The sequence below is a fragment of the Lissotriton vulgaris genome, chromosome 3_1 (assembly GCF_964263255.1).
Source record: "Lissotriton vulgaris chromosome 3_1, aLisVul1.2, whole genome shotgun sequence".
Classification (NCBI taxonomy): domain Eukaryota; kingdom Metazoa; phylum Chordata; class Amphibia; order Caudata; family Salamandridae; genus Lissotriton; species Lissotriton vulgaris.
The window spans coordinates 166,698,276-166,724,332 of record NC_141689.1 but is presented as its reverse complement, the minus strand read 5'-3'; the positions used below and the strand labels follow the sequence as shown (position 1 = coordinate 166,724,332).

General features: G+C 44.8%; 1 protein-coding gene across 2 annotated transcripts in view; it reads left to right on the top strand.

Annotated features, from left to right (window-relative positions):
- Window positions 1–26,057, top strand: part of IL11RA (interleukin 11 receptor subunit alpha) — a 648,138-nt gene that overhangs the window by 567,787 nt on the left and 54,294 nt on the right. For both annotated transcript variants that reach the window (XM_086960265.1, XM_086960264.1), the window contains one exon: window positions 10,877–10,909. In XM_086960265.1, the coding sequence (XP_086816391.1) occupies window positions 10,877–10,909 (33 nt within the window). The remainder of the gene's footprint in view (window positions 1–10,876; window positions 10,910–26,057) is intronic.

Sequence of the window (26,057 nt, the reverse complement as noted above, 5' to 3'; positions counted from 1 at the left end):
ATGTGCAACGTAACTGATTCTATGTAAACTGTTGTGACAACATGTAACGGAACTGGTGCTATGTAAAGCGCTCTGATAACCTTATCGGTTCAAGTTCGCGCTATAGAAAACTCTAAAAATAAATAAATAAAAATAAATAAAGTTTACACAAAGTGTGACTTATGTATGCAGTATGATCACCGTGGAAACGATAAAGCCAATCCTGGTTCGCAAATTCAGGACTGCTTTTTTATGTTTGCAGAGTCAATTTAGGCACATAGAAAATTCACTACTATAGTGGATTTTTACAGGAGAAGAGGTGTGGCTATACGTGTTTCTGGGGGTGGGAAGCGTGCTGCATGTGTAATTGAACACTCACAATAGTTTTATTGTGGTGGTAGTTGCCCACCTTGGAATCTCCTGAAAATGTGGAATGTGGGAGGCTCAAGGTTGACTGTTAATTGGGGGTATTGGAAAGAATGCTCCTAGAGGAAATATATTGCTGTCCATATTTTGTTAGTGAACAGTTAGATCTGCAAATACGTTTTTAATGCAAACCTAACCTGCCGAAGTTCTGTATTTCCAAATTCTACACATATGAAGACTCCCAGTAGAATTCTAAAAGTACATCTGGGATTTAAACCAAGGTCCGTTAAAGATTTACATTTATTCCAAACATATGAGTAATCCTATGGAAACATGTACGACTTTTAAAATGTTCCCTTTGTGGCTCACGCACGGAATTTCTATCTGGCATAATTTGCAGATCTCAAGAATAAAAAAACAAGTTTGTTTCTAGCTAAAATGGATCAAAAATAGGAAGATCGCCACGTGTGCCGTGCAGCGGCAGACTCTGAAATGGTAACTGGTCACGTTTCAGTTGTTTATTTTCTGTATTTTGGTGTTAAACTCGCATTAATGTGGTGAAACCTTTGACTATATAGTATTGCATTGTATTAAAGTGACAAAATGGTGAAAAATTACTGTCACGGAATGTGAGACATTGTGCCTGGTCTTGTTATATAATTTAAGCAATCGTTCTACATAATTTTGTAACTCGTTGACGCGTAATTCCAGTTTCCTTGTCAATAACCTATGCCACCTGCTAATAGTAGGCGTTTTAGGTGCTCCAATATATAATGGAAACAGAAGGCGGGATTTATAGAAATGTATCCTGGATTCATACACTCTTTGCAAAAGGAGTGAACGGGAGAAGAAATCACTGGTCCAGAGTGGGTTGTGTTCTCCGATATAAACAACCCTGGAGTACACCACGTGTATGATTAGCCTTTATTATAGCTTTCCTTGGTAGAGAGAGGGCAAGGGTTAATTATAGCCAGTGGTTTCCAGTGCCCGGCGCTTAATTGTCAACAATGGCACTTATGGCAGCTGCCACCAGGTGGCACTGTTATTTTAAAGATAATCAGAACAGTTAATTAATATTTCATTATGCATTTAAAACAACTAATACCTGCTGCCAAGCCATTCTTATCTCTATGGGGCCTTGAACACTCTGAATTGTCGCACTTGTAGGGTGTGATGGTTAGTGGTTGTGTAAGTACTGCCATAGGCAGCGCTGGCAGTGGCAAGCTATCCTAAGAAGGGCCCTGGCACTGATCTTGTTACAAATTAAGCACAGAGAGAGTGCATGCCTAACCCACGGGCACACTGCGCCCTGCCGGCAGAGATGCACTAACATGGATGCCTCTGAGCCCTGAATTGATGGAAATGGATTAAGGCTTCTCCTCGGGAGCCCCTGGCTATCCTGAGCTCGAGGCTGTTTTTTGCAAACCTTCAATATGTGTGTCTTCTCTGTGCAGAGTCGACGCAGGAGGGTGATAAATCTACAACCCGTGCAAGTTCTCTTCCTGAAGCCCCGGTGTTTACAGATCTCTCTGTTCCTGGCTGGAAGTATTTACAGTCCCCTCTGCGCCTGTGCGCGCGCATTCCATACATCGCAGCGTGGACGTATCTGGCAGACATCTTGGGCAGGCCGAGGCGCTGCTCGTGCTGTGCGCTACTGTATAAGGGCAGGCATGCTGTGCGCCTCCTGCTCACTGCTCCTGGACTGTAGACACCGATCAGAGATAGGGACAGGCGGGACACTACAGACCCTACTTGGGCATCCACCTTCCCATCATGTTACCCTAACTAGCAGTGCTTCATTTGTAAAACATTTAATGCCAGGCCATCCTCAGGAGGCCACCGAAGCTTGCTCCACCTGTTGCCCCGCCTGCGCTGCCAGTGACAGTACCTACACCACTTTAACCATCACACTCCTGCAAGTGTGACAATTTAGCCTGTTTTAGGCCCCAAAAGCTATAAAAATGGCCTGGGTGGCCGGTATTAGTTGTTTTTTTATGTGTATTGAATTAAAAATCAGATCCTGTTCTGCTCATCTCTAAATTTTACAAGCAGCGCCACCATGTGGCAGCTATAACAACTGCCCCTGTTGACAATTAAGTGCCAGTACCAAACACTGCTAACCACCGGCTCAACTTAAGCACTACTCCCTAAGTAACCTCGGCACCTGCCCTAGTACGACCGCCATAAAAGTTGATTACCTGCAGGTAACTTGTGTCCTTATACAGTCCTTCATACTGCTTGTTTTGCCGTCTCTAAGCACTGTAATTAATAGGTGTTACTATTATTCAGTTTAATGACATCCAGGTTATCCACCTGGAAGGATGAGAAGCTCAGTTGCCCTAGACAATAATCGAGCTTCTGACTACAGGTTACAGCTAAGACCAGTAGCAAGCAGTTGATGTGCTAAGCCATGCTTCCGGGAGGTAGGTACTCCTGTGGTCTCAATGTGCCTTTCCATCATGCTTATCCTGTAGGACCACATATCCATGGGTCCTGATGCTGCGGTCGGGATGCATGGGAATGAGTACCAAACTGTGCGGGGAGTAGGTTGCAGAATTTTTCCTGCATCTGTCCTTTTGCCGTTAATTTGTTGACTAATGTCAGTGTTAAATCTCTAATTTCGTTTGAGGAATTGTCACCCCTTGGGCAGATATTAATTTACAATGCTGCTTCCTTCAGGGTCTCAACTATCTCTTTTCAGTCCCTTCCCCCTCTCTTTCCAGTCCCCTTCCTCTCTTTCCAATCCCCTACTCCTCTCTTTCCAGTCTCCTCCCCATCTCAATTCTGTCCCCTCCCACTCTCTTTCCAGTCCATTCCCCCTCTTGCTACAGGTCATTTTCCATTGTAGATTTCTTTTTTGTCCCAACACGAGCAATGTCGCTTGGTGAACATTCTAAAAAAAAAATATTTAATTGAATTTCAGTCTTGTAACTGACTCCGGACATAACCAAAACATGGAATACAAATAGAGTAAGAGGTCAATAGTACGCTCTACCACAATCACCCAGCTTACCAATATATTTGAAGTCTAAACATGTGCTACAAACCGCAATATATTATTCAATACTGTCGTAATCGTAATTACCTGCCCAAATTTCATCAGCAAAAGTAAGGCGGACGCGCCTGCAGGTTCCAGCCAGCGTATAGATGTATACTGACTGCCATTTTCATGTTCTTCAGTAACTCTAGTTTGTTGTCCTGGCTGATGATGGTGGCATCAGCACAACGCTAGACATTGGAGATGGAATTGTTGATTTCCTGTTACATAGTCCATGAAATATTTCACCAAAGTAATCTTCTCCTTTGACTGGATAGCAAACTCCTCTGTGGCCTCCAGCCTCCATTCAACTGCTGATCATAGATTTCATCCATCCACCTTCTCTTGAAGCCTCTCCAGAGCTGCCAACCAGCGCTGTGTCCCCTCTCGAACGGTTGGACATTTATTTTATTTATTTATTTTAACGATTTCTAAAGCGCCTGGTGACCCAAGGGCATCCCCGCGCTATGTGACTTGAAATCCTGTTGAGGGGAAGAGAGGGAGGGGGGAGCAACAAAAGGATTTTATTTAGGGAACAGGTGAGTCTTTAGTTTTTTGCGGAAAACCAGGTAGTTGGGTTCTAGTCTGAGGGAGCGAGGGAGTGCGTTCCAGCCCTTGGCCGCTTGAACGGAGAATTGTCGACCTCCTGTACGGGTTCTTTTGAATCTAGGGGTGCTGACTAGGTTCTCATTCTGAGATCGTAGGGATCTGGTTGCTGTGTAGGGAGTGATCATTTTACTAAGAATCGCTGGACCAGATCCGTTGTAAAGCTTGTGTGTTGTACACATTGCTTTGAATTGCACCCTTTGGCGCACAGGGAGCCAGTGCAGGGCTTTGAGGGCCGGCTTGGCGGACGTTCTGGAAGGGGTGTTAGTAAGCATGCGTGCCGCCGCGTTCTGTGTCCGCTGGAGTTTCGTGATGGTGGACTCGGGGGCTCCCAGATAAACCAGGTTGCTGTAGTCCAGGCGGGACAGCACTAGTCCCTGGATGAGAAGCTTCCTGGAAATAGGTGGCAGTAAGGGCAGGATTTTACGGGTCGTGCGCATGAGCCCGAAGCAGGTGCCCGGGGTTTTAGTTGCTTGAGTTTTCATCGTGAGCTGTGGTTCGAGCCACACCCCGAGTGTCTTTATTTCACGTTTTGGGGGGGGGATTTCTCCGAACACATCGGGCCATAGTGTTGGAGGGATGGTCGTCCATTGCTTTCCTAGTAGCATCACTTCCGTCTTTGTCCCATTCAGTTTTAGTGTTGAGTTATTCATCCAGTTATGAATTCCTATAAGGCAGTTGGTCAGATTTTCTGGGTGGTCAATCAACTGGGACAAAGAGACGACTAGTTGGGTATCGTCAGCGTAACTCACCATTTTTATGTTAAATGGTGTTACCACGTCCTCGAGGGGGGCCATATAGACATTAAAAAGCGTCGGGCTCAGGGAGGAGCCCTGGGGGACGCCGCTTGTGAGTGGGAGGGTGGATGAATGATGATTATCGTCCCACACTTGGAAAGTGCGCCCTGTAAGGAAGGATTCAATCCATTTGATTGCTGTCCCGGTAAGTCCTGCATCCGCCAGTCTATGTAGAAGGATACGGTGGTTGACCGTGTCAAAGGCTGCGCTTAGATCCAGGAGGATCACTGCCACTGATCCTCCTGAATCCAGTATGCCCCTTGCCTCCTCGATGACTGCGAGGAGTGCAGTGTCTGTTCCATGGCCCGGGCGAAATCCGGTTTGGGATTGTCGAAGCAAGTTGTTGGTTTCAAGGAACTGGAATAATTGGGTATTTACCAGTTTCTCAGTGACTTTGCTGATACCAGGGAGTAGAGATATTGGTCTGTAGTTAGACAGGTCCGATGGATCTAGCTGAGGTTTTTTTAAGAGTGCTTTAACCACAGCACTCTTCCAGCTATCGGGGACCGTTCCGTGGGCGAACGAGCAGTTGATGAGATCCGTGACAGTAGGTACGATTACTGAGGCAACGGTCTTGAGGAACCTGATTGGTGCTGGGTCCAAGGGTGACCCACTTTTCATTTTCGTTAGGGTTCGCTCAACCTCTAGGGGGGTGACTGGTCGGAATGTTGGTAGAGTGGGGCGTAGGTTACTTTCAGCCTGATCGAGGAGTGTACGGCTTTCCGTGAGGCTGGGGGGACTGGGGGGTGGGAGGGAGACCAGGATGCAGGTGATTTTATCGTTGAAGAAGTTCGCTAGCTCATTGCTTCTGTCAACTTTAGGGGTGTTGGAGGGGGAAGTGATGGGGACCTTGATCAGCTCCTTTACGATTAGAAAGGATTCTCGGGCTGAGTTAGATGCTTCTTGTATCCGCGTATCATAATATGAGGCTTTGGCTAATTTGATGGCCTCTTTATAGAGTTTGACCGTAGACTGGTAGGCTTCTTTGTTGGCGTGTTGCCAGTTTTTTCTCCAGAGCCGTTCGGCTTTTTTACAATTTTTGCGGTGTATTCTGAGATCCGCGGTATACCATGGTGCTGAGCCAGGTTTACCGTTTTTGTCTTCCCTGTTTCTAAGTGGGAGTACTAAGTCTAGGGAGGAGGTGATCCAGTCCCTGAATCTTCTGTCTGCCGTGGCCGGGTCTTCTGCGTGTGCAGGGGTGTTTTTTTCAAGGGTCTTAGCCCATTCTTCCGTGGGGAGTCTGGACCAGGTCCTGTCCTTACTGTAGGTGGGGAGTATTCGGTTTTTCCTGAAGATTCCCGGTAATTGGAAGGGGACTAGGAAGTGGTCTGTCCAAGGGAGGGGAAGGGCCTCCATCGCTAGCATCGAGGGAGAGCTGGTAAACACCGGGTCCAATAGATGGCCCTTGATGTGGGTGGCTCCGGAGTTTATTAGGCGGATGTCGAGAGCCGCTAGGTCTTGGATCAGATCATTGGCTACCGAGTCTGCCGGGTCTTCTAGATGGATGTTCAGGTCCCCGACTATCATAAAGTTTGATAGGGAATGGGCCTGGATTGTGACTAAGTCTAGAAGAGAACAGGCGAAGGGACCTGGGAGGCCGGGGGGGCGGTAAACAAGAAGTCCTGTTAGTGAAGTGGTTGGGTTAAGTTTAAAGGTAAAATGCAGACTTTCTGCGTCGGTAATCTGCGCATCGTGGGTTTTGCACTGGAGATGTTCTCGATGGATGATGGCTACACCGCCACCTCTGCCTAGAGGGCGGGGTAGGGACTGAATACAGTAGCCCCGTGGTGTTGCTAGTACCATATCTGATTGAGAGTGTGGACCGAGCCATGTTTCCGTGAGGAAGAGTATATCTATCTCCTGATCTTCTAGGATATGGGTAATCTGTGTCGCATGTTTCGGAAGTGAGCGACAGTTCAGAGAAGTTTAAGGGTGGCGGGTTTGATAGGTTTTGTGGGGAGCGTGAGCTGGGCTGGCTTGCATAGAGAGCAACGAGTGAAAGGTCCATTAAGGTCATGGATGTAATCACAGGAGGAGGGGGGGGGGTCTAAGACATCTCACCGCCCTCTGCTTCGCTAGATGTGGTTGGGTGGAAATAGCCCTCACTCGGCTTGAAGGCTTTTGTCTTCTTCACTCCTGAGGATCTGAGGGTTTTCATCCACACTGGCCAGTTTAGCAGCAGGGTCAGCTCATGCCTCTCTACCCCTTCCTACGCCTTCCCCATGGAGCCCCCTTCGCCGATCAGCAGACGACAGGCCCCTGGATCTTAGCAACTCTATGGCTAAGGGCAGGGCTTTAAGTGGGATGAAAAAAATGGGGGGTCTCTCAAAGGGACGTGGCCAGTGTAATTAGGGGCGTGGCTTTAAATAAATTACGCAAAAATCTGTGCTTAGCATAGTGTGCCGCCCGACTTGTATTTTGCTGTTTCCGTCATTGCATCCAGATATTTGATACAAGTAACATCATACCTACAATAAGTAAGTAATATTGGCTTTGTCAATGGTTATTACTTGCAGAAGATAAATAAGCTGCAACTATAACTTGTATATAATATTGACAAAGCTTCCAATTAAATCCTTGGTGACCCTACCACAATGTTGCTGCTCCTGAGTTTCAGAAAGAGAAGGGAAATCTAGAAAGAAAATGACTCTAAAAGGATTTCCCTTCCCCCACAACGCTCCCCTGGCATGACGTCACGCTGTAACTTCTCTACTACTGAGAAGTGAGCAGTGTGAGCAGCGCACATCCATGTGCCTGGTGCTGTCTCGAAACAGGTCTCTATCAGGCTTTGTTTTGAGCCATGGCACTTTTTTCCGGACTGTAGTGACAGCAAACAGCGATCATTGCAGTGCGGGAAAAAAAACGGGCTGCCTGTGTCAGGGCTCAAAACAGAGCCCGATAGAGACCCGTTTCGAGGCCCCCTGAAAAAAACTGCCGGTGCTCAGACCCCGTGAGACCCGGCCCACTTAAAGCCCTGGCTAAGGGTAAGGAGTGGCTTTACTGTCCCTTTCTCACGAACGGACTACGTCCCCAAGTTTGCAGTGTCACCAAATGGAAGCAACACTGGCCCTGGCATAAGAAGAAAGTCACAGATGCAAAGAGACTTTAAGGGGTGAAAGAATATCGACCATGATGGGCATTTTAACCCAAAGTCCACCCGGCCACACCCTCTGGCTGGCCTGTCTCAGTCTCCACATCTGCATTTTTTGTTCCCTTTAGACTAAAAGTTGCTGCAGTCTTTAAAATACATTGTTGCCAATAGAATTATAGAATCACTCCTACCTCAAATATCTATCAGCATTTCTCTAATACTCCTTTCATTTTACACCCACGAACTACTTCAGGATACATTTCTTTGCAAAGAACTATGAACCAGGTGCACTTTTTCCATCTACAAACCAGGGTTACACAATTTACACATCGGCTGGTTTGTGAATTGGAATGCAGTGTTTGATGCGATCCATGCACTAACAGATTACATCACAATTTGTAATTTGCAGGGGGGGTCCCAAAACAGCTTGCTTAATGAATATTAATTAGCCATGTTACATTTTGTGATCCCCTGTGATTGGCAACACATATGAAGCAATGGCGGCCTGGAAGGTTCATTCCTGTGTTTGGCTTTCCGAAATGGGATACATTTTGTTTTTAAAAGCAGGCCATATCCAATGAAGGCAGAGATGACGCTTTAAAATATATATTTTCCATTTCAGAAGAGGTGGGGGAGCAGCCCGTGGTCCCCTGGACTGCTCCTGGCTCACCCCGAGGCCACTGGGACGCCATTTTGTGTCTGAACCAGTTACTCTGCGAACTCGGGCAAAAGGTGGCAAACCTCTTTTATGAAAGGCTTTTCAATCTTGTAAAATGACTTTTGGACGTTGTGAAAAGATGTTTGTGGTTGCAAGTGCTGTGATTCTGCTAATAACATGGGTTGTGACTGCCAAAGGGCTTTGTGCATCTGGTCTTACTTTATACTGTAAATAAAAACATCTCCCTCCTCAAGAAACACATTCTTTGCACTGTAAACACAAACCCAGGCTTAGCTGTTCCAGTTCCTGTTTATTTACTGTGGTGGACATAACTAAACAAAGTGTTTCAAAAATCTATAATGTTTTTGTATTACATCTCTAACTGTACCACTTGTGCCTATTTTATTCGAGTATACTGACACTTACAACAAGTACGGCTGTCATTAACTTTGTCACTTTACATGAAAAACAAGTAACGTAATTTAAGATAGAACACTTGGGTTATCCTTGAGTATTAACAAACAAAAAAGGGATTGGAAAATACATTGATTTTACTTGTATTTTTTAATAAAGTGCTTCACTGCCTGCATGCTCCTTTGTGCGATATGGTTTCAAGTTGGGCCTCTCAAACGTTGCTTCTCACAAAGAGCTACTGGTTTAGAAGAGTTTCTTGCCATCATTTTTCAGGAGATTGTCCAGGTTTTCAGGGGCATATTACCAAGCAATAGCGATAATTATCGCTATTGCTTGGTTAGCGATAAAAAATTTCGCCGAGCTGCGGCGATTTTTATCGCAGATAAACCTTGGTATAACCAAGGTTTATCGCAAATGCGATAAAAATCGGCAATAATGCATGAATATCGCTGAAAAATCAGCGATATTCTGGAATTACCGAGCTAATGCTTTTAGCCATGTTATCCACCTCCCATTGGATAACATGGCTAAGAACTGCTCCTGGGCAGGTGTTAGCTTTTGGAGATATTCGCGCTGAGCGTGAATATCTCCAAAAGTTGGTAATAGGAGATAGCGATGTTAGCGACTGTTTCCAGTCGCTGACATCTTGGCACGCCCACTTTGCATGCCATTAGTGATACATTTTTCTGACAAGCAAAGCGGGGCCCAAAATGGTCGCTATCTCCTACTAGCTGCCGCTAACTGGTGTTAGCGACAGCTAGGTAATAGGGAGATAATTTTATCTCTGCTTTCTTGGCTTTTAAAGCCAAAAAAGCAGAGATAAATCCCTTGATAATATGCCCCTCAGTTCCCTCTGGATTCCAACTCACTGTGCTATGTTCTTTGGAGAAGAAACATCAAGGTCCACAGCAAAGATCCCTGAACTGAGAAGGCTCGACCTCCTATTCGGGTTTTGTGAACGTGTCTCATACTGAGTAGGACATCCTGCGCTAATCTGACTTGGTGGGAGCCCACGGAGCAAGCAATCTTGCCAACAGAGACCAGACCACCACCACGAATGGTCTAGGAATGTACACAAAGCGCCTGGAATCGAACGTTCCTTTCATTAGAACCAGTGCAGGTGTTGGACCATTGACGATGTCTGTCCAAGTCACTTCTGTCGGGCGATCAAGGCCTCTAGAAGATAGAGCTGCAGCGACAACCATACTGCTGATTTGGGTGAAAAGAAGAAAGGTCATTTTCATTGGGTTTCATAGCTGGACACTGCAGGATCTAATAATGGTTCTCATCTGAGGAGCAAAAGTGAAGTTCACGTCTAACTGGGCACCCTGGTTCCTGTGAACTGGTTGAGCTTGTTGACCAAACCAACATCATGGGGACACCACCTACAGGTCTACAATCCAATTATTTGTCCATTTAGATTCAGAGAGTTTCACACAACCAGCCAGGAACTGCTGAGAGGAAGGCTTTGATGGAGTGGGCTTTGGTCGAGTGGTCCATATCAAATCATCTACGTATTATCCTAGCGTGAAAGCAAAGTCAGTTAGCAACTTTGAACAAGTTAAAGAACTATATAAGCCAGTATTAGAAAGTGGGCTGATATATCATACTAGTATACAGTTATAATTAATCAGTTAAAATACATGCACATCAAGTTTTGCATGTTGGCAAAAAGTGTTTAACTTGAATAATAAACAAATAAAAATTAAATTCTGCATTTGTAAGGTTAATTTAGCTTATCCTGTTTGTTGACAATCGCACAAAGGGTTGCAGAAGCATGTGAAGGATTAAGTGGCATTAAATAACATGAGAGCAAAATGATTTTTTTTAATGGTTTTTCCTTTGAATGTTTATTATTTGACTGTTATTTATTTTATTTTTGAAATTTCTTTCACCTAAGAGTTTTTGTTTTTTCTTTCCCTGTGCAGAAAACATACTCTGACGGAAGAAGAAAAATTAAGGTACGAGTTAAATAAATGAAAGAAAAATGGAATTGTACAAGAAGTGTACTTTGATTTGTCCAATCACCCATCATTCATGTTATTTTTATAGTGAACAATCTACTGGCTGTTTCTTGTTGTCACTTAGCCATTGTTAGTTGTATGTGTTTGTTGGTCTCCGTTACCCACAACAAAGTTCTGGATTTACCAACTTATGAGCGTGACATTTTGTTAAGTTTTTTGGTTATTTTTTTACTTGGCTTTCTTCACTTGAAAGCATTGACACAGAAAAAGTATAAGACAACAGGAATTTCAACATTTCACCACAATCAAAGGCAATTACAAAATGGCAGACTAGCCTACTGGGGTCTTCCTCTCCTTTGTGTCCTTTTTTCGGTTTATCAATTGATTGGGCTGGCATTTTATGGCTCTGCCTGAGGGTAGAGGTAACCCATGTTCTGCCTGGGAGCAAACATAGCAGTCAGTGTCACTCCCATATCTTCAGAACCAACACATTGAGCGTTCTGGCCAGGACACTCGGTCACTGCTTGTTTTTCATGCTGTTATATTTTCTCTTTTTCTTTGGCTTGATGGTTTCCATATGAGGCCTTTCTCTCTTCATCTCATTAAGTTTGTTTACAGCACCATTGTATTTTTAGTGTACGATACATTTCCCTTTTCCTGGAGGCATAAGTGCTTTCATTTATAATATCGGAACAGAATAAATTTAGCCCAAAACGTGAAGCCAGAAAGACCGTGAGAAGCTGATGTTTGTAACAATGTGTAGACAGGCACCAAGAGTATGTGCCAAAGAAGCAGTGTGACTGACTAAAAAAGTTGTAATATTCCCTCTCTCTGCGTTTGTGAGAGAATGGTTTATGCCGCTGATGCCCAGGTACAATATCTGAAGTAGGCAGACCTATAATGCCCAGGTTTATTTTTTCTGTTCTCATGCCCTAGGTACAGTTTCTTTACTGCCCAACCCATATAATGCGCCAGGTTTTCTTTCTGTACTGTCCAACCCATGTGATCCAACACACATGTTCTCTGTTTGGGGTGTGGGGAACTCGTGGAATTTAACTCTGCGGATTTCTCTATAGTTACATAAAAACGCTACGGGATTCCACGGAGGTCCGCCAATGGGCAGAAATAGGCAAGTCGCACTGCTCGCACTGTGATTTAGCGCAGGAGAAATCAGCACAGGTGGCAACATGCGGCATGCCTGAGGGTTTAGCTACTCAAGTTGATTTTACTGCTGCTCGTGTAGATTTTCGTTGGCGGAATTTGCCCGGAACTCCACATTACAAGAGTATCTCGAAGTCGCCAAAATTCGGCCAATTCTGCGGGCAGAAGGGAATATTTCGCCCAACTCTAGTTTCTATATTGTCCAGTCATTGTTAAGCATACAGTATTAAGCATAAAGTATAGATCATGTACTATCAAGTATCGCAGAGGACTTTGTGCTCCCAGCCCATCATAAGCTAGGTATGTTTTGGATTTTTGTCTGGCTCCTGTGTTTTCAGGTATTATTAGGCGATGAGGTCTATGGATCAGTGTAGTGATCAGGTTAGAGATGGGACGCCGGCTCAAATTCCCCCTACCCTAAACTTCTTAATTAGCTACAGTAACGCCTATTACTTTTCTGGTGAAACTGGGCCATGCATGAACAATTCTAGAAGCATAAAATGTCTCTAATTTATTAACAGTATGAGATAAAAAAAGGCGTGACTTCATGGTAGGCATAGTAATGTCTGAAATGTTCAAAAAGTTGCAAGGTTGCTGTGTCTTCTGATTATCAAAAATGTCTCTACCTGCACCTGCAAATCTATAAACATCATAGATTTCCATAAATAAGCCTAACCCTAGACAGGCAGACCTTCCATCATCAGAAAGTCTTTCTGTGTTGCTGAACATTTTTAGGATGAGTCTACCAAACAACGCAAGCTGTCTGAATGCAACAGACCGATTGTGGGCTTACCAAGAACTTACTATGACTTGCAGCCAGTCCTTAGCTAATCATTGGTTGCCTTTATTGCGTTTCCCCTTTGCTTCCTTCTAGTTGAGTTGCTTTCCTTCTCTAAGCTTGTCCATCTTATATTTGCCTCTCACCTGGTGCGTAGCCCCTTTACCACCTCTCTGATTGGCTGACTTCTAACCTTCTATTCTTCACGTTGAGGGACCCACTTTTTTTCTTTTGTTAAAGCATTCTATGATAGTGCATGTGATTTACAACTCTCCGCCATGTGTGGTTCTTCCACCCGCACTCTGCGTTGATGTTTCCTTTGTGTCGGTAGCTCTCTCGCTCGTGTTTCCCCCTGCCAAACCTCCTGCTTCCCCACGGTCCATGTTGCTTTCTCACACGTGTGCTTCTCCCTCCACTCACCTGTGTTGCATTTTCCGATGTGTTGCTTTTCCTCTTCCTTCACCCACTTCCTGTAGGTTCTCCCACCTATTCCTTCTTCTTTTTCTTTTGAATTGTTTTTAAGCAGCAAATTGCTGCCTGCCCATCCACCTTAAGATAGCTATTTCATGATACTGCTTGTTATTTTTTTAAATTTACCAATCTGCAAAGTCATGAGAAGTTTACAAACTTTGCATTTCATAAAATTTACAAAGTTTGGTACACTTTCAAAAACTTTGTACTGGTGGAAAATTCTTGCAAAGAAAGTTAATCTTGTGTTATGAAAACGCATCAACTTTTGGAAAGTCTGCAAAGCCTGTGACAATTTGCGAAAAAACTTTGTAAATTCACATATCCTCGACAATACTGCCTAAGCTCCAACTTCTGAATATTCACGGCCATGTCCCTCCCTTGTAAACACCCCGGTTTCCACCTTAATAGTAACTTGGCGACCGCAGATAATCTCTTAAACCTCTGGTTTGGTCAGTCAGTAATTGAATCCCTGATTGAAAAAAATGCACTTGCTGATTTTTTCTCGAGCTTTGCAATGTATGCCCACAAGCCCCTATGTTTGTGCATTAAAGTTCAATTTAGATGTGCTGAAAACTTTGTGACTTGAAGGCTTTTTTGTCTGCATGTTCTTTCTCTCCTCACTCTGCCTCTTGTGGTCTCTCATATGCCACCTTCATCCCTTCCCTGCCCTCTCTATATTGCTCTTGTCCCTCTCGTCCATTTTCTGTCTGTCCTGGTTCTCTCACTTTCTCTGTTTCCTATCTGTTCTTCCACCACCCACGTCTCTGCAATGCTTGTTTTCCTGGGAAGGCTGTTTCCCTCCATCTGCGCCTCCTGGCAGCCTCACTTTCCACTGTTTATTCCAGAACATGTCAGGCTCACCTTGGGTTTACAGCTCAGTTGTGGATCGGATGCTAACTGTGGTGTTTGCAGTCTGCTGCAGGGCATGAAGCCGCCTGGTCCCTTTCCTTGTAGTAACAGGACAGTCGAGGGTAGCAGCATGAACTAGCAGGGCTGTGAGAAATTACATACGTTCAAGATTTTCTGAAGTGTATCAATACTTGGTTTTTGAAAGATTTGCAAGAGGCAGAACTATTAACCAGAAGATGTAAATTCTTGTGAAACCTAGTTTTGTGTTACAATATTTACAACAGTAATTATTTTTGGGAGAAAAGTTTCCAACAAAAACTTGGTGTTAGTAGATTTTTGTAACTGGAAGTATTACTAGCAGAGATTATTTTTCCTTCGAAATGTTAAGTTGAGAAACGTTACAGTATTTTGAAAAAGATGACTATTTTTTAGGAAAATGAAATCTAAATGGAAATCAAGGCATTTTTTACTGAAAAATAAGATTGGATTAAGCTCCGAAATACATTGGAATAGGAGCCTTTGTCACTGTAATTGTAAACATTCCACTTAAAGGAAAGAGTCATAAAGAATTTTGATTTGGAATATTAAAAACCGTATTTTGAATTTCATTGGAATTATTTTTTGTTAGGTTGGGGTCTTCCCTGACTTGTAGTTTTGCTCTAGTCCTTTCATTTCTAAGAAGAGGATAGTTTCTAGGGAAAAATAACACCATTTCTTAATTTTGCAAATAAGCGGGGTTCTCCTGGCAAACAATTTAATGCTATTTATTTTTATTGCTCCATTACTGAGAAAAGGATGTATGACATCACAACGCATGCTTTTACCACGCATGCTTTTACATCGCAACTTTTACAACACATGCCTTTACAACGCATAGTGTTGAGGGGTGCTGGATAGTGAATAGTTTAATTTACTATTCCAACTCCAGTCCCTGTGGATAGTAGGGAAGGTGTTGGATAGTAAATTAAATCTATTCCCTATCCTAGAGCGCCCCCCAGCGCAATGCGTTGTAATGGTTTTCGTTGTAAAAGTTGCGATGTAAAAGCACTGCATGGTAAAAGTTGCGTTGTAAAGGATGTTTCCCCTGAGAAAATATCCTTAATACAAATTCGAGTTTTCTTCAACATTTAAACTTTTTCCTTGTTGTTTTTGTCTTCCTTTGTGTTCTTATTTTGATAAGACTTTATTATTGTACTTTTTTAAACTCATTATTTTCAAGGCGAAAGACTTGCGTCAAAAGGCAATAAATGGAATATCTCTCATATCTTATGGTATTAGGAGACAATGGAGCCAGTAAATCTGAGGGTCTGTGGGGGTTTTGGTCACAGCCTGACCCAGTCATTTTGCGTCTTCCCAGACTCTAGTGCTGCAGTTTTTATAGACTGCATGAAGGCACTAAACTTAATGACACACTAAGAATGAAGCAGGAGTGCACACAGAGATATTTGCAGCATATAGGAACTTTGTAACTTCTTCACCCCTAGCTGGTTGAATGCAGACACCCAGTTCTTGTGGACACACTTCAGAGGGTGCCCAGCTTGAGTTTTCTGTCACTGCCTCGAATCCGTGCCAGGGACAGAAATGTGAGCTTCCCACCTCAATAAAATCTCCCTGCATTTGTAAATTTGCAGCTTTCCTTAGCACTTAACCTGTACATTTACTGCAGCATTTACCTCCTGCTGTTGCTGTCTCAAATTGATATTTCTCATTACATTTAGTCTTGTCCACTGCTGAATAACATCAGACTCTCACTAGTGAACAAAGGGCCGAAACGTGTTGTGACCACAGATCTCCGTGGCAGCACACCTTCGCGGGACAGAAGGGCACTTTTGCTCCATCGCCCTATTCTGTCGCCCGAGCTGTCTGTCACCGGTGGCTCCTGGTAACAGGACGTCCAGGCTCCAGGCCAAGGTCTATATTGAGTTATAGGACATGAGTTTGCACACTGTGTTCAGCTGTTCTGCACGTAAAGAATCTTTAGCTCTGGCTGCCAGAACATGTCGGCGCCTGCGAGATTCATGGCATCGGCAGCTTCAGGGATAAAACTCCTGTCTTTTTTTGTTTTTCTGCGCTCTTCTGTTTCACCGCTAAATTCTGTCAGACTTTGGGATACACAATGCCAGTGATTAAAAAGCAGATGCCAATAACCAAAGTAAGGTCTGTAGCAGCTAAAAGTAGGGTTTTAACTGTGGAGTCATCAGTAGGAAGCGTCGAAGATGAAAACTGGAGCCAGCCCTTGAAGTCAGCTCCACCACTAAGCTTTTCTTAACACTGAGCTGGCATTCCTGATTTTGGCACAATAGTCGGTTTCTTTTGAGAGTTAAGTCTCACATTGAAGCAGGGGTACTCTGCCAAGGCCACGGTCTATCTAGCGTGTTTTAACTCCATTCACTTACACACACCTGCATAATCTCCATTAAACTCTTAAAACATCCTTGACTGTTGACCGGTTATTGGGATGAAAGTATCAGGTGCAGGTGCAGTGTGTAACTGTGCTCCTCATTTTATCATTATTATCTTTCTGGCATGTTTTCGTGTTTCATGAGCCTTATATCACCCGTCCCTTGACAGAGGCTCTACATGATGTTGTATGGTACTCACGAACCGAGTGCTAACCGGATGTAGGTTGGTGGGACTACACCCAGAGTGGAACTCCTTTTATCACAGTGGACTACTGTTCCAATCACCAGGCCATGACACTACTCACAGTTCGTAGTGGCCGACCTGTGGTTCAGGGGTACAGGGATTTGTACTTGTACTGCAATGGATAGATGCATACTGGCCATCTCTGTGCATCTGTGTTCGTTTGTCACGAGCCCTCCTCGTTGGATAGCAGAGTGAGGAATACTGGACGGTATGGGGTTCTCCCAATATGGGAACTCCTGGTATCTATGTAGCTTCTGAGTTTGGATGATGCTTGGTAGGGTGTGTGCTAGTCAGAGGTGTTCTGTCTGTCGTTTTCTGTGTGTCTGCCTGCCAGGCTTGGCCCGCAGCCCTGCTGTTTCTATTCTCAAGTGAAGTGCGCGTGCCTGGTTTGGAGTCACATCACTTTCAATGGAGCAGGAAGAGCTGTTAGTGCCTGTCTTCAATGAATGAAGCAGATTTGAGCAGGTAAGCCTGTGGCTTGAGAGGGGAAACTCCTGAATAAACGCGGTCCACCAATCCCTTCCTGTGTCCTACTTTTCCAAAGAAACAAGAGACCAGCAACAGCTCCTGATTGGTTGGTTGCCTGTCTGTCTCTAGTGTGAAAACCAAGTAGACATTATGATGTGGCTGCTCAACGCAAGAAAACCAGGGTGTCCGTCCACCTTTGTATCGGGTTTTCATAGCACCAATTAGAAAGATGCTCTTTGTAGTGACTGGTTCCCTCCCTGTGTTTGGGGGACAAGTTTCAATCTGAGCGGCCAGTTCTGGCCAGTCCTTGAACGCCAATGCCCACTGTGTCTTAAAAGTTGAAACGTGAGGGTTCTCTCTTGCATGTTGACGTGGCCCCATGCAAATGAGGGAACACCTTTGACCATACAGAAAATGGCCCTGTAATGAGGGGCAGGCAGGCTCCAGGGATCGCCCAGACCCTCTCACTGGTGGGACAGTGACCGGCTGCACCTCTTTTGGGAGGTCCCTGAACCATCTCTGAAGGAAGGCTGCAGTTTCTACTCCGACACTGACGGTGCAGGAATAATACACCCTGCCGGAGTCTCTACAATGCACTGGTCATCCAGGAGGTCCTCGCCCCCCATGAGGGCGGGGGCAGTGTTCAGCTGCTGCACACTCGCGATCGCCTTCTGCCCCTGGCCTGAAGGTTGAGGAAACATCTGACTGTTTTAGAATGTTCTTCCCTTGTCATGATCAGGACAGCGCCAAGATACTCCTTCGGGAGTGAGTTGTGCGCTATACCAAGATACCGAAATAAAATTAATCTATAGAGTATATTCACCGCAGACAGTGCTCTTGCTTTTCCCGACCAAGAACCCCCCCCCCCAGGTTCTGTCAAGCACACCTGATGATTTCAAGTCACTGCAGGAGAAAGCCTGATGCGAACCACATTCTACGTCCATCAGTCTGCAGGCGACACCAGAAGACACCCCAAAGTGGCTTTTACCCTGGACCTTGTGCTCTTGTTCTTTGTAAAGCCATTTCTGGCAGTGCCTTGGCCTCGTGCCTTTCCCAACCACTAGAGAATACTGCATAACTCAGGGTGAAACAGACCGATAGCTTCAAAAACACCCAGAAATGTAAACTTTCCTGCCCAGACCTGCCTCTACCATCTCTCCATGCATGATCTGACCTCCTGCTGACCTCTCCAACAGGCCTGGGTCTGCCCAAAAGCTGACATTTGTAGGATTCTCCACAAACCCAAGCCTCAGAGGCGAGTGAGAGTTGGGTGTTAAGGAAAAGTCCTCTAGCTTTTGCTGCAAAGTTTACACCTTCGGGATGGTAGGCGTAGCAAACTTCACCAGTTAGACACTACTGAATGTAGCGCGTCCTTCAGAAGGCAGGGGATTTCCCTTTATCATCCAACTCTACAACAGGCCACATCCCTGCCCCTCTCGCTCACTGGCATCTCCACAACCATTATGTACTGTGTATGAATTAGACACGTCTCTTCAGTTCAATATCAGCCCATATTTAATCCCACCCCTTCCTCCACAAGCCAATCCTCTGTCTTTTACCGGGACCATGCTCGTCCCCTTAAACTTCCTGACTGAAATGTGCTGACCTTTGACCTCTCCTGGATGAAAGGGGCTGAACAAATCCAGGTCTGCCAACTTACAATTTTTCTTTTGGCTTGTAGATGGGTAGAACTGTCAGACCTTCACCGCCTCGACTGCTGTGAATAAATATTGGAAAGGGGGGACCCACTACCAGACAAAAGGCTTCTAAAGCCACCTCCCAGTGTTTTCGTTGGAGGTTGTGTATTCCATAGGGGTTTTCAGCTCGCCTACTTCTCGCAGAGTGATATTAGCTCTTCACCGGGTGACCCTATGAATAGAGCCGATATTGTGACACGTGGTGGCGCTGTGTGAGTTGGCGGGCCTGAAAATCCTTCCATTAACAAGGTAAAAAAATAAACAAAATGGCTGCCTGAACCAACTCATTCAAAAGCCAATCCAAATAGCATAATATACTCTACCCCGCGCTCGCAGCTGTACGCGCTGATGGGCGATGATGGGTGCAGCTTAGGGAATTGTGGAAAATCCCATGAACCCCTGCGACCTGCACCGCACAGACACCTGCTGTCCCACATGCTAAGTCAACTCAGTAGTCTAAACCTAGAGGGAAATGAATGACTCCCTTGTCACACGGTGAAAATAGCCCTCAAGCCAAATGGAGCAATGCCATTGGCCAGTGTTTGCGAGGCTTGATTGGGACACTCAGTCAATTCACTTTTTCACATTTGTTTTCATTGTAGGCTGCTAAGAGCAACAGTGAAAAACAGTAGAGGCAATTCAGCCAGGCAGATTTCAGAATTGACTGTGAATTTATAATATTGGTTTAGATTGCGCTCACTTGTCATCCGTAGCCACCTCAAAGTGGTCAGGAGTCCAGCGGTCTAGGACCTGCAGAGCCCAGGTGAGATAGAAATGCAAGTTGATGACTATGTCAGTAGCTCACACCACAAACTGAATTTCTCCTCAGTCATTAAGCAATTGTTAATATTACCCAACGCAATAATATAATATTACTTCCATTGTTCATGAGACAATAAAGGGCCAGGTTGATCCATATTGGATTCGATACTTCAATATGCCGGTGATACACATATCGTTGCTGCACAGTTAGCCCACTAAGCTATCTTTGAAGAATTAGTGCTCTTAACCAACGCCAGTAAACGACCACAAGAGCAGATCAATAACATGCAACTGGATGGAGCTTCCGCTCACTGGGCCCAAATGGACAAATATCTTTGCTGCATTATTGATTTGGACTTCTCCGTCAACACTCACACTGGTAAAAGAAAAAAAACACAGGCAAGTTAGGCACCACATCTGTCTCCTGCAGAAGGTCAAACACTGACTCCCATATCCAGGTTTCCGAAACACTGTGCATGTTCTCTCCGTGCTAGATAGTGGCATTGCCCTTGTACAGGAGCCCAAGATTTAGTTTTAGCATCAAAACAAGCATCTTTCACACTGGTGCGTGCTTCATCAAGTGAAAAAGAAAAAAGAAAAAAAAAAAAAAATATATATATATATATATATATATATATATATATATATATATATATATATATATATATATATATATATATATATATATATATATATATATATATATATATATATATATATATATATATATATATATATATATATATATATATATATATATATTTATTCCCCTTTCCTAGACAAACCCACACTGGCTGTCACTTCCAGCCTATGTCATCTTCTGCATCGCATCAGAGCAGTAACAAACATCGCCCTCTGCCCCTCTGCTGGCAGGAATATTAAACATCGCCTGCGGTCAGCTCATAAACAAACTGGAAATAAAGAACTGCAACAAAGACAATCACGGCTTTGCCATGCAATAGGTCTCACCTTTGGGACCATATAAGCTTTTAGCTATGAATTCCTTTCCTTAAGGTGATAAAACAAATGATACAGAGAAACACCTTTTCCCATAGGGAAGGTGTCATTATAGATCAGGGAACCCAATGTTTGCAGCATAAAATCCAATATGAAGTATGTCTCTATTGATGATTGATAGTCCGAATTATAAACACACTTTTGTTTACACATTGAGAATAATGGTAATGGAATTAATTCCCATCATCAGCTGTTCTTATTTGATAAACTCAATAAAATGTGTTACATGTTTCCCTGAAAATTCTGTATGTGTACATAGCTAGAGTCAAATGTTAGAATGCATAGCATCCATTCTTAAATTTTTGTTTACTGGGATCTGCGTCTTGTGGCTCTTGTGGAAAGAAAAACGTTAGAACTCTCTTTAACATACAATAGTTCTTATACTAGTCCTCAGCGTTCCTGCTGTGGTCTGGGAAAGATATGTATAACTACACTGAAAGCCATACCCTCAAAATAAATAGAAGGACAGGCGCAATAACTTAATCCACTATCATTTCAAATATTTTCGAACTAGTCCAACTGACCGTTTGTGGGTACACAGTTTTTGGGTACACCTGTATATGGGAAGCAGACAGCGCTTAAGAGCATAAACACAAAAAGGGAAACTAGAAACTGGGCATACACTGCAGCCAAGAGGCAAATATGTCAAGTGAGAAACATCTGCCAGTGCATGCCCAAAACAAGTGAAGAAATAAATCCAACACAATCAATCAATCAATCAGGGAATTGTAAAGCATGCTACTCAAGGCGCTGGGGGAGGGGGGGGGGGGATGTAAGCAGCTCCGTTGAGTCGAAGAGCCAGGTTTTGAGTGCCTTCCTGAAGATGTTCAAAGAGGGGGCGGGTCTGATGTTGATCAGGAGCTCGTTCCAGGTCTTGGCCACAATGTAGGAGAAGGCTCTTACACCTGTTCTGACTCTGCAGATGCGCGGGGTTTCTGCAAGGGTGAGTTTGGCGGATCAGAGGTTTCTCTTGGGTACGTTGAAGGAGATTCTCTCGTTGAGATATTGTGGTCCGGTGTTGTGGAGGCATTTGTATCTTGAAGGTTACTCTCTTCTCAACATGGCGTGAACTCTTATCAACGCATCTTATACATGTACAAAATGTTACTATCAGTTGTCTAATAGAGCACATTGTAAGTTTAAACAAGTTCTCATGTTTCCAACTGTTGTCGGCATTGTGCCTAACACAGCACTGCCTGCTCTCTTAGCTTCCCTCCAACCTTATTGCACCCTGCGCTCTCAGACCATTGCACCTTGCATGACATGACGCCAATTCCTAGTACCAAATAAGTTCTCCAGGCACTGGCATTTGGGCACAGATGTTGGGAAGATTTAGCCATTGCCTCTGGTTTCTGGAAGGCCACTGGCCTAAGTAAACACTTAGGTTGTAGCTCTAATTCTAGAATGCATCTACAGACCCCTGACCAGTGCATTAAGCAGGTAAGTTTATACTGAGTTCCAAAAAGCTCTGTGGCCTTGAAAGAATGTAAAATACATGGAAGAGTACTTTAGCTAAGCTGCTGAAAAAAACTGTTGTCAGGACGACCCTTTCTGAATTTAGAAAAAGATTAGTGGTGAAACTAGGAAATGGATTATACACAGCAAGATACAGGGACCTGCATTTTATGTGTTCATAGTCTGGCAGGCAGGCAGAAACATGATCCCACATATCCTCAGCCTGGATATGGAGAGTGTGTGTATTTTTATATATAACTCGGTTTAATCAGCTAAATGCTGATGGATGAAAGCTATCTGCATAGAATCACCAGGACGTATCAAATAACATTACTACATGAGATATGTGCTCGGGAACCCAGATCGGTGGAAATTCAGAAGCAGGTGAGAGTCACTGTGCCGCCTTTTCAAAACTCTCAAGCTGTTGCCGGGCCCCTGCTTGGCGAGCAACTAATAAAGGAGACACCATCACTGTGGTACACTCTGGTATGTCAGACGCTGCTGCGCATGTCTACCTACCCTTAGCCTAGTAAAGTGAAGACGATGCATCCCTCTGTCACTAGCACCTTATGGCAGGTCACTGCCCATGCCAGCACCTGGCATGCCTCCGCCCTGCCTCAGGCGGACAATGAGAACCTAGCACGTTCCCCTCACTGACCTGTCCATGCCTGTCCCCTTTTTTAGCTGCTCACCTGCCTCAGGCGGACAATGAGAACCTAGCACGTTCCCGCTAACTGACCTGTCCATGCCTGTCCCCTTTTCAGCTGCTCACCTGCCTCAGGCGGACAATGAGAACCTAGCACGATCCCGCTAACTGACCTGTCCATGCCTGTCCCCTTTTCAGCTGCTCACCTGCCTCAGGCGGACAATGAGAACCTAGCACGGTTCCCGTCACTGACCTGGTCATTTATTAGCTGCTCACCTGCTACTGAAGGGTTCTTGCTGCCTGTGCTCTCCTGCCAGAGATGGGCCACCCCAGTAGCCTTCTATTGTCCCCCATCTCCAGCAGCAGCACCAAGACAAGGGGCAGACTGCTTGGAGCGCTAGCCCACATGCGCTTGACGGTCAGTTTTGAGGGGGTGAGTAGTTGTCTCGATCGGGGGGGGGGGGGAAGGCTTATTTATCGATAGGCGGATCATTACTGCCAGCAAGTCCTCTTGTACTGCTCACAGCCTGTCAATCAATGCAGAGCTGCTGTATTATTGGTTGCCTTTGTGTATGGACTGCAGATGGACCTAAAGATACTGAGAGACTAGTGGATTGATAACGGACGCTCATTCCTTTCTCCCAGAAAGCTGCTTCATACTCAGTCACAAGGACACAGAGGCTATACGAGGAGGAAATTCTTTTCACGTGCTTTCCAAGAAAACCTATGATTGGATCAAATAAAGACTGCTGCCCTCCCCCGCCCTAGGACTACATGTAGACAATGATTTGAATCTTTTATATCTGCTTAACTTTAATCACAGCTTTACCTTGGATGATAAAAGTGGCAGCATGAACGGGGGAATCTCTAAATGCGACATGCCCGAGTAACTAAGGGCATGGCTTACATACATAAATGCTTGCTTAATATTTCCGTGCTTAAAAAGCTCCTAAGAGGAGAGCGAGTAATGCGAATTGATAGACATTCATCAGTCCACAGGTTAAGCAAACTGCGGTACTCTGCAGCATCTCCCGCTGTGTGGACACGCTACTGAGAAATGTAAAAAAATGATGTTACTTCTAGAAACCAACAGCGACTCTCACACAAGCGCTGATGTTCTGGCCAGACAAATACTTACCAATAGAGAGAAGAGCTGTCGGAGCAAAGCGTGTGCCCCGCCGTGCACACTGCTGCTCGTGCCCGCGGCAATACTCCATGGGAGTGAACTACTCAGAAAAGGTGGGACATGCACCCATTATTAGCCATTTGCAGGCTATCATTTTTAAATGACACAGGGAAGAGCCAATCCAAAGCGTGGGAGGAGTCAGACCCCACAAAGTACAAACAACAGATCAACTAACATGCGCATTCGCTGTTTAGGATCGAGCTAGCAATGGACACAAGATTTAGCCTTCTAGATACAAAAATATGGAACAATATTTTTTCACACATTAGGCTTAGCCATCACTCCTGCAGTCACTGCTCTAACAAGATACAGCCAATCAGCTGATAATGCTCTGCCCACCTTGATGATCAAGGGCGCATGATAACCAACAATATCTCCTCTCGTTATTTCCTCTGCTAGGTCCACTCTGTCTGAATATCCACACATACACGCATACCTACACATGCCATGCACTGTCTCAAAAAATTACTAGGAGCAAGAACCATAATTGGCCATTCCATGGCAGTGATGCTTCTTTTTAATATAAAATGGCTCTTTAGTATGGAACGGCTGACTCATAGGCTTGGCACAAGTTAAGATGTCTGCAAACGGAATTCTTAAACCATCTGGCAGGTTGTACTATGACAGGTGTCGAATGTTCTTGATGCCTTGCCAAATGTGAGGGTGCTAGCTGCACGCAGAAAGACGCAAATTTGTACTAATTAGCATTTTGCTGGCAGACTCTGCAGAGGGGCCGAGCACCGAATGGGTGAAGGTTTTAAAGAAGCCTCTGGCCTCCTGGCATTCATGGAGAGAAGTTTGAAGTCCTGATTGTTCCTCTGCACGAAGAATGCCCATTGAGCCCCATCTGGTGCTCTTTATGGGGGCTATATTCTTATGCAATTATATATAAATCGATGAACAAAATGTGACCAATAAAGAAAGTGACTCATTGTAAATGCCCTATAAATGGGAAGTGTGCTCGTAAGCTTATAGCGCATTACCTATTTTAGGTGCAAGAGCACCTTCGCCTGACCACCTCCAACCCCCCACCCCCTCCCTAAACGTGTTATTTTATATGGAGCACGATAGTGGAGTACTTCCAGTTCATGTGAAATTCATCAAGGCACTGCTAGTTCTAATGGTCTCACCTCGCCAGGGACACATGCTGTGTCATTAACACCTTGGCCGCGGCCGGAATTCTGCGCCTGTGCGGCACATTCCGATCGCGGGTGTGGTCATGACGGCTCCCGGCCGTCAGCAGCATACGAGCACCGTAACTCATGACGGCCGGGAGCCGTCATCAGCACCGAAGGGGTTAAAGAAACAGTTATCGTTCACCCATCCTCACTCAGTCAACAGCCTTCCGGAGATGTCTGTATATCGCCCACTATATGTGATGCTCACGGGCCAAGCTTTGCTGGTCCACATATTTAAATGGTTGCCTGGTGTTTTACTATACATTGACATTAGCAAGACAGCAGAGTGGTTTAAGTGCTTGCTGCTGACCGTTAATGAATTACAGTTAACAGATTTGACACCCTACAACACGGCTTCAGCCTTTTGTCTTCCAGAGGCCGATAAATTGGGTAACATCACAAAACAAAAAGATGTACAGAGTGTTGAAACTTTTCAAACACTCACTCGCGGTCTCACGTCTGGGTTTAATCCATTGTGATTTTGTGCACCGCGTCACCCCAGTTTGGACTCGGCCATATGTAAATCAGTCTTGACCCTGCTCACCAGGGGAACAGTCCAACCCGAACTGCCAAAACCAGGTCCTCCATGGACCGGAAACAAGCATCCTGGGACCGTTTTTGGGTTCTCCCCCTCATCAGCCAGACTAGCTTGAATCTTGTGGCGCAGCAAGCAAGTGACCCACATCTGGGCATACCCGTAGCCATTTATGGCGCACATAGCAGCATTCCGAAATCAACATCACATGACCTCTGGTCTGACGTGGTGAGCAAACTAATAATGGATTAAACCCAGATTTGTGACTCGCAGTGAGCGTTTGAAAAGTTTCGTCC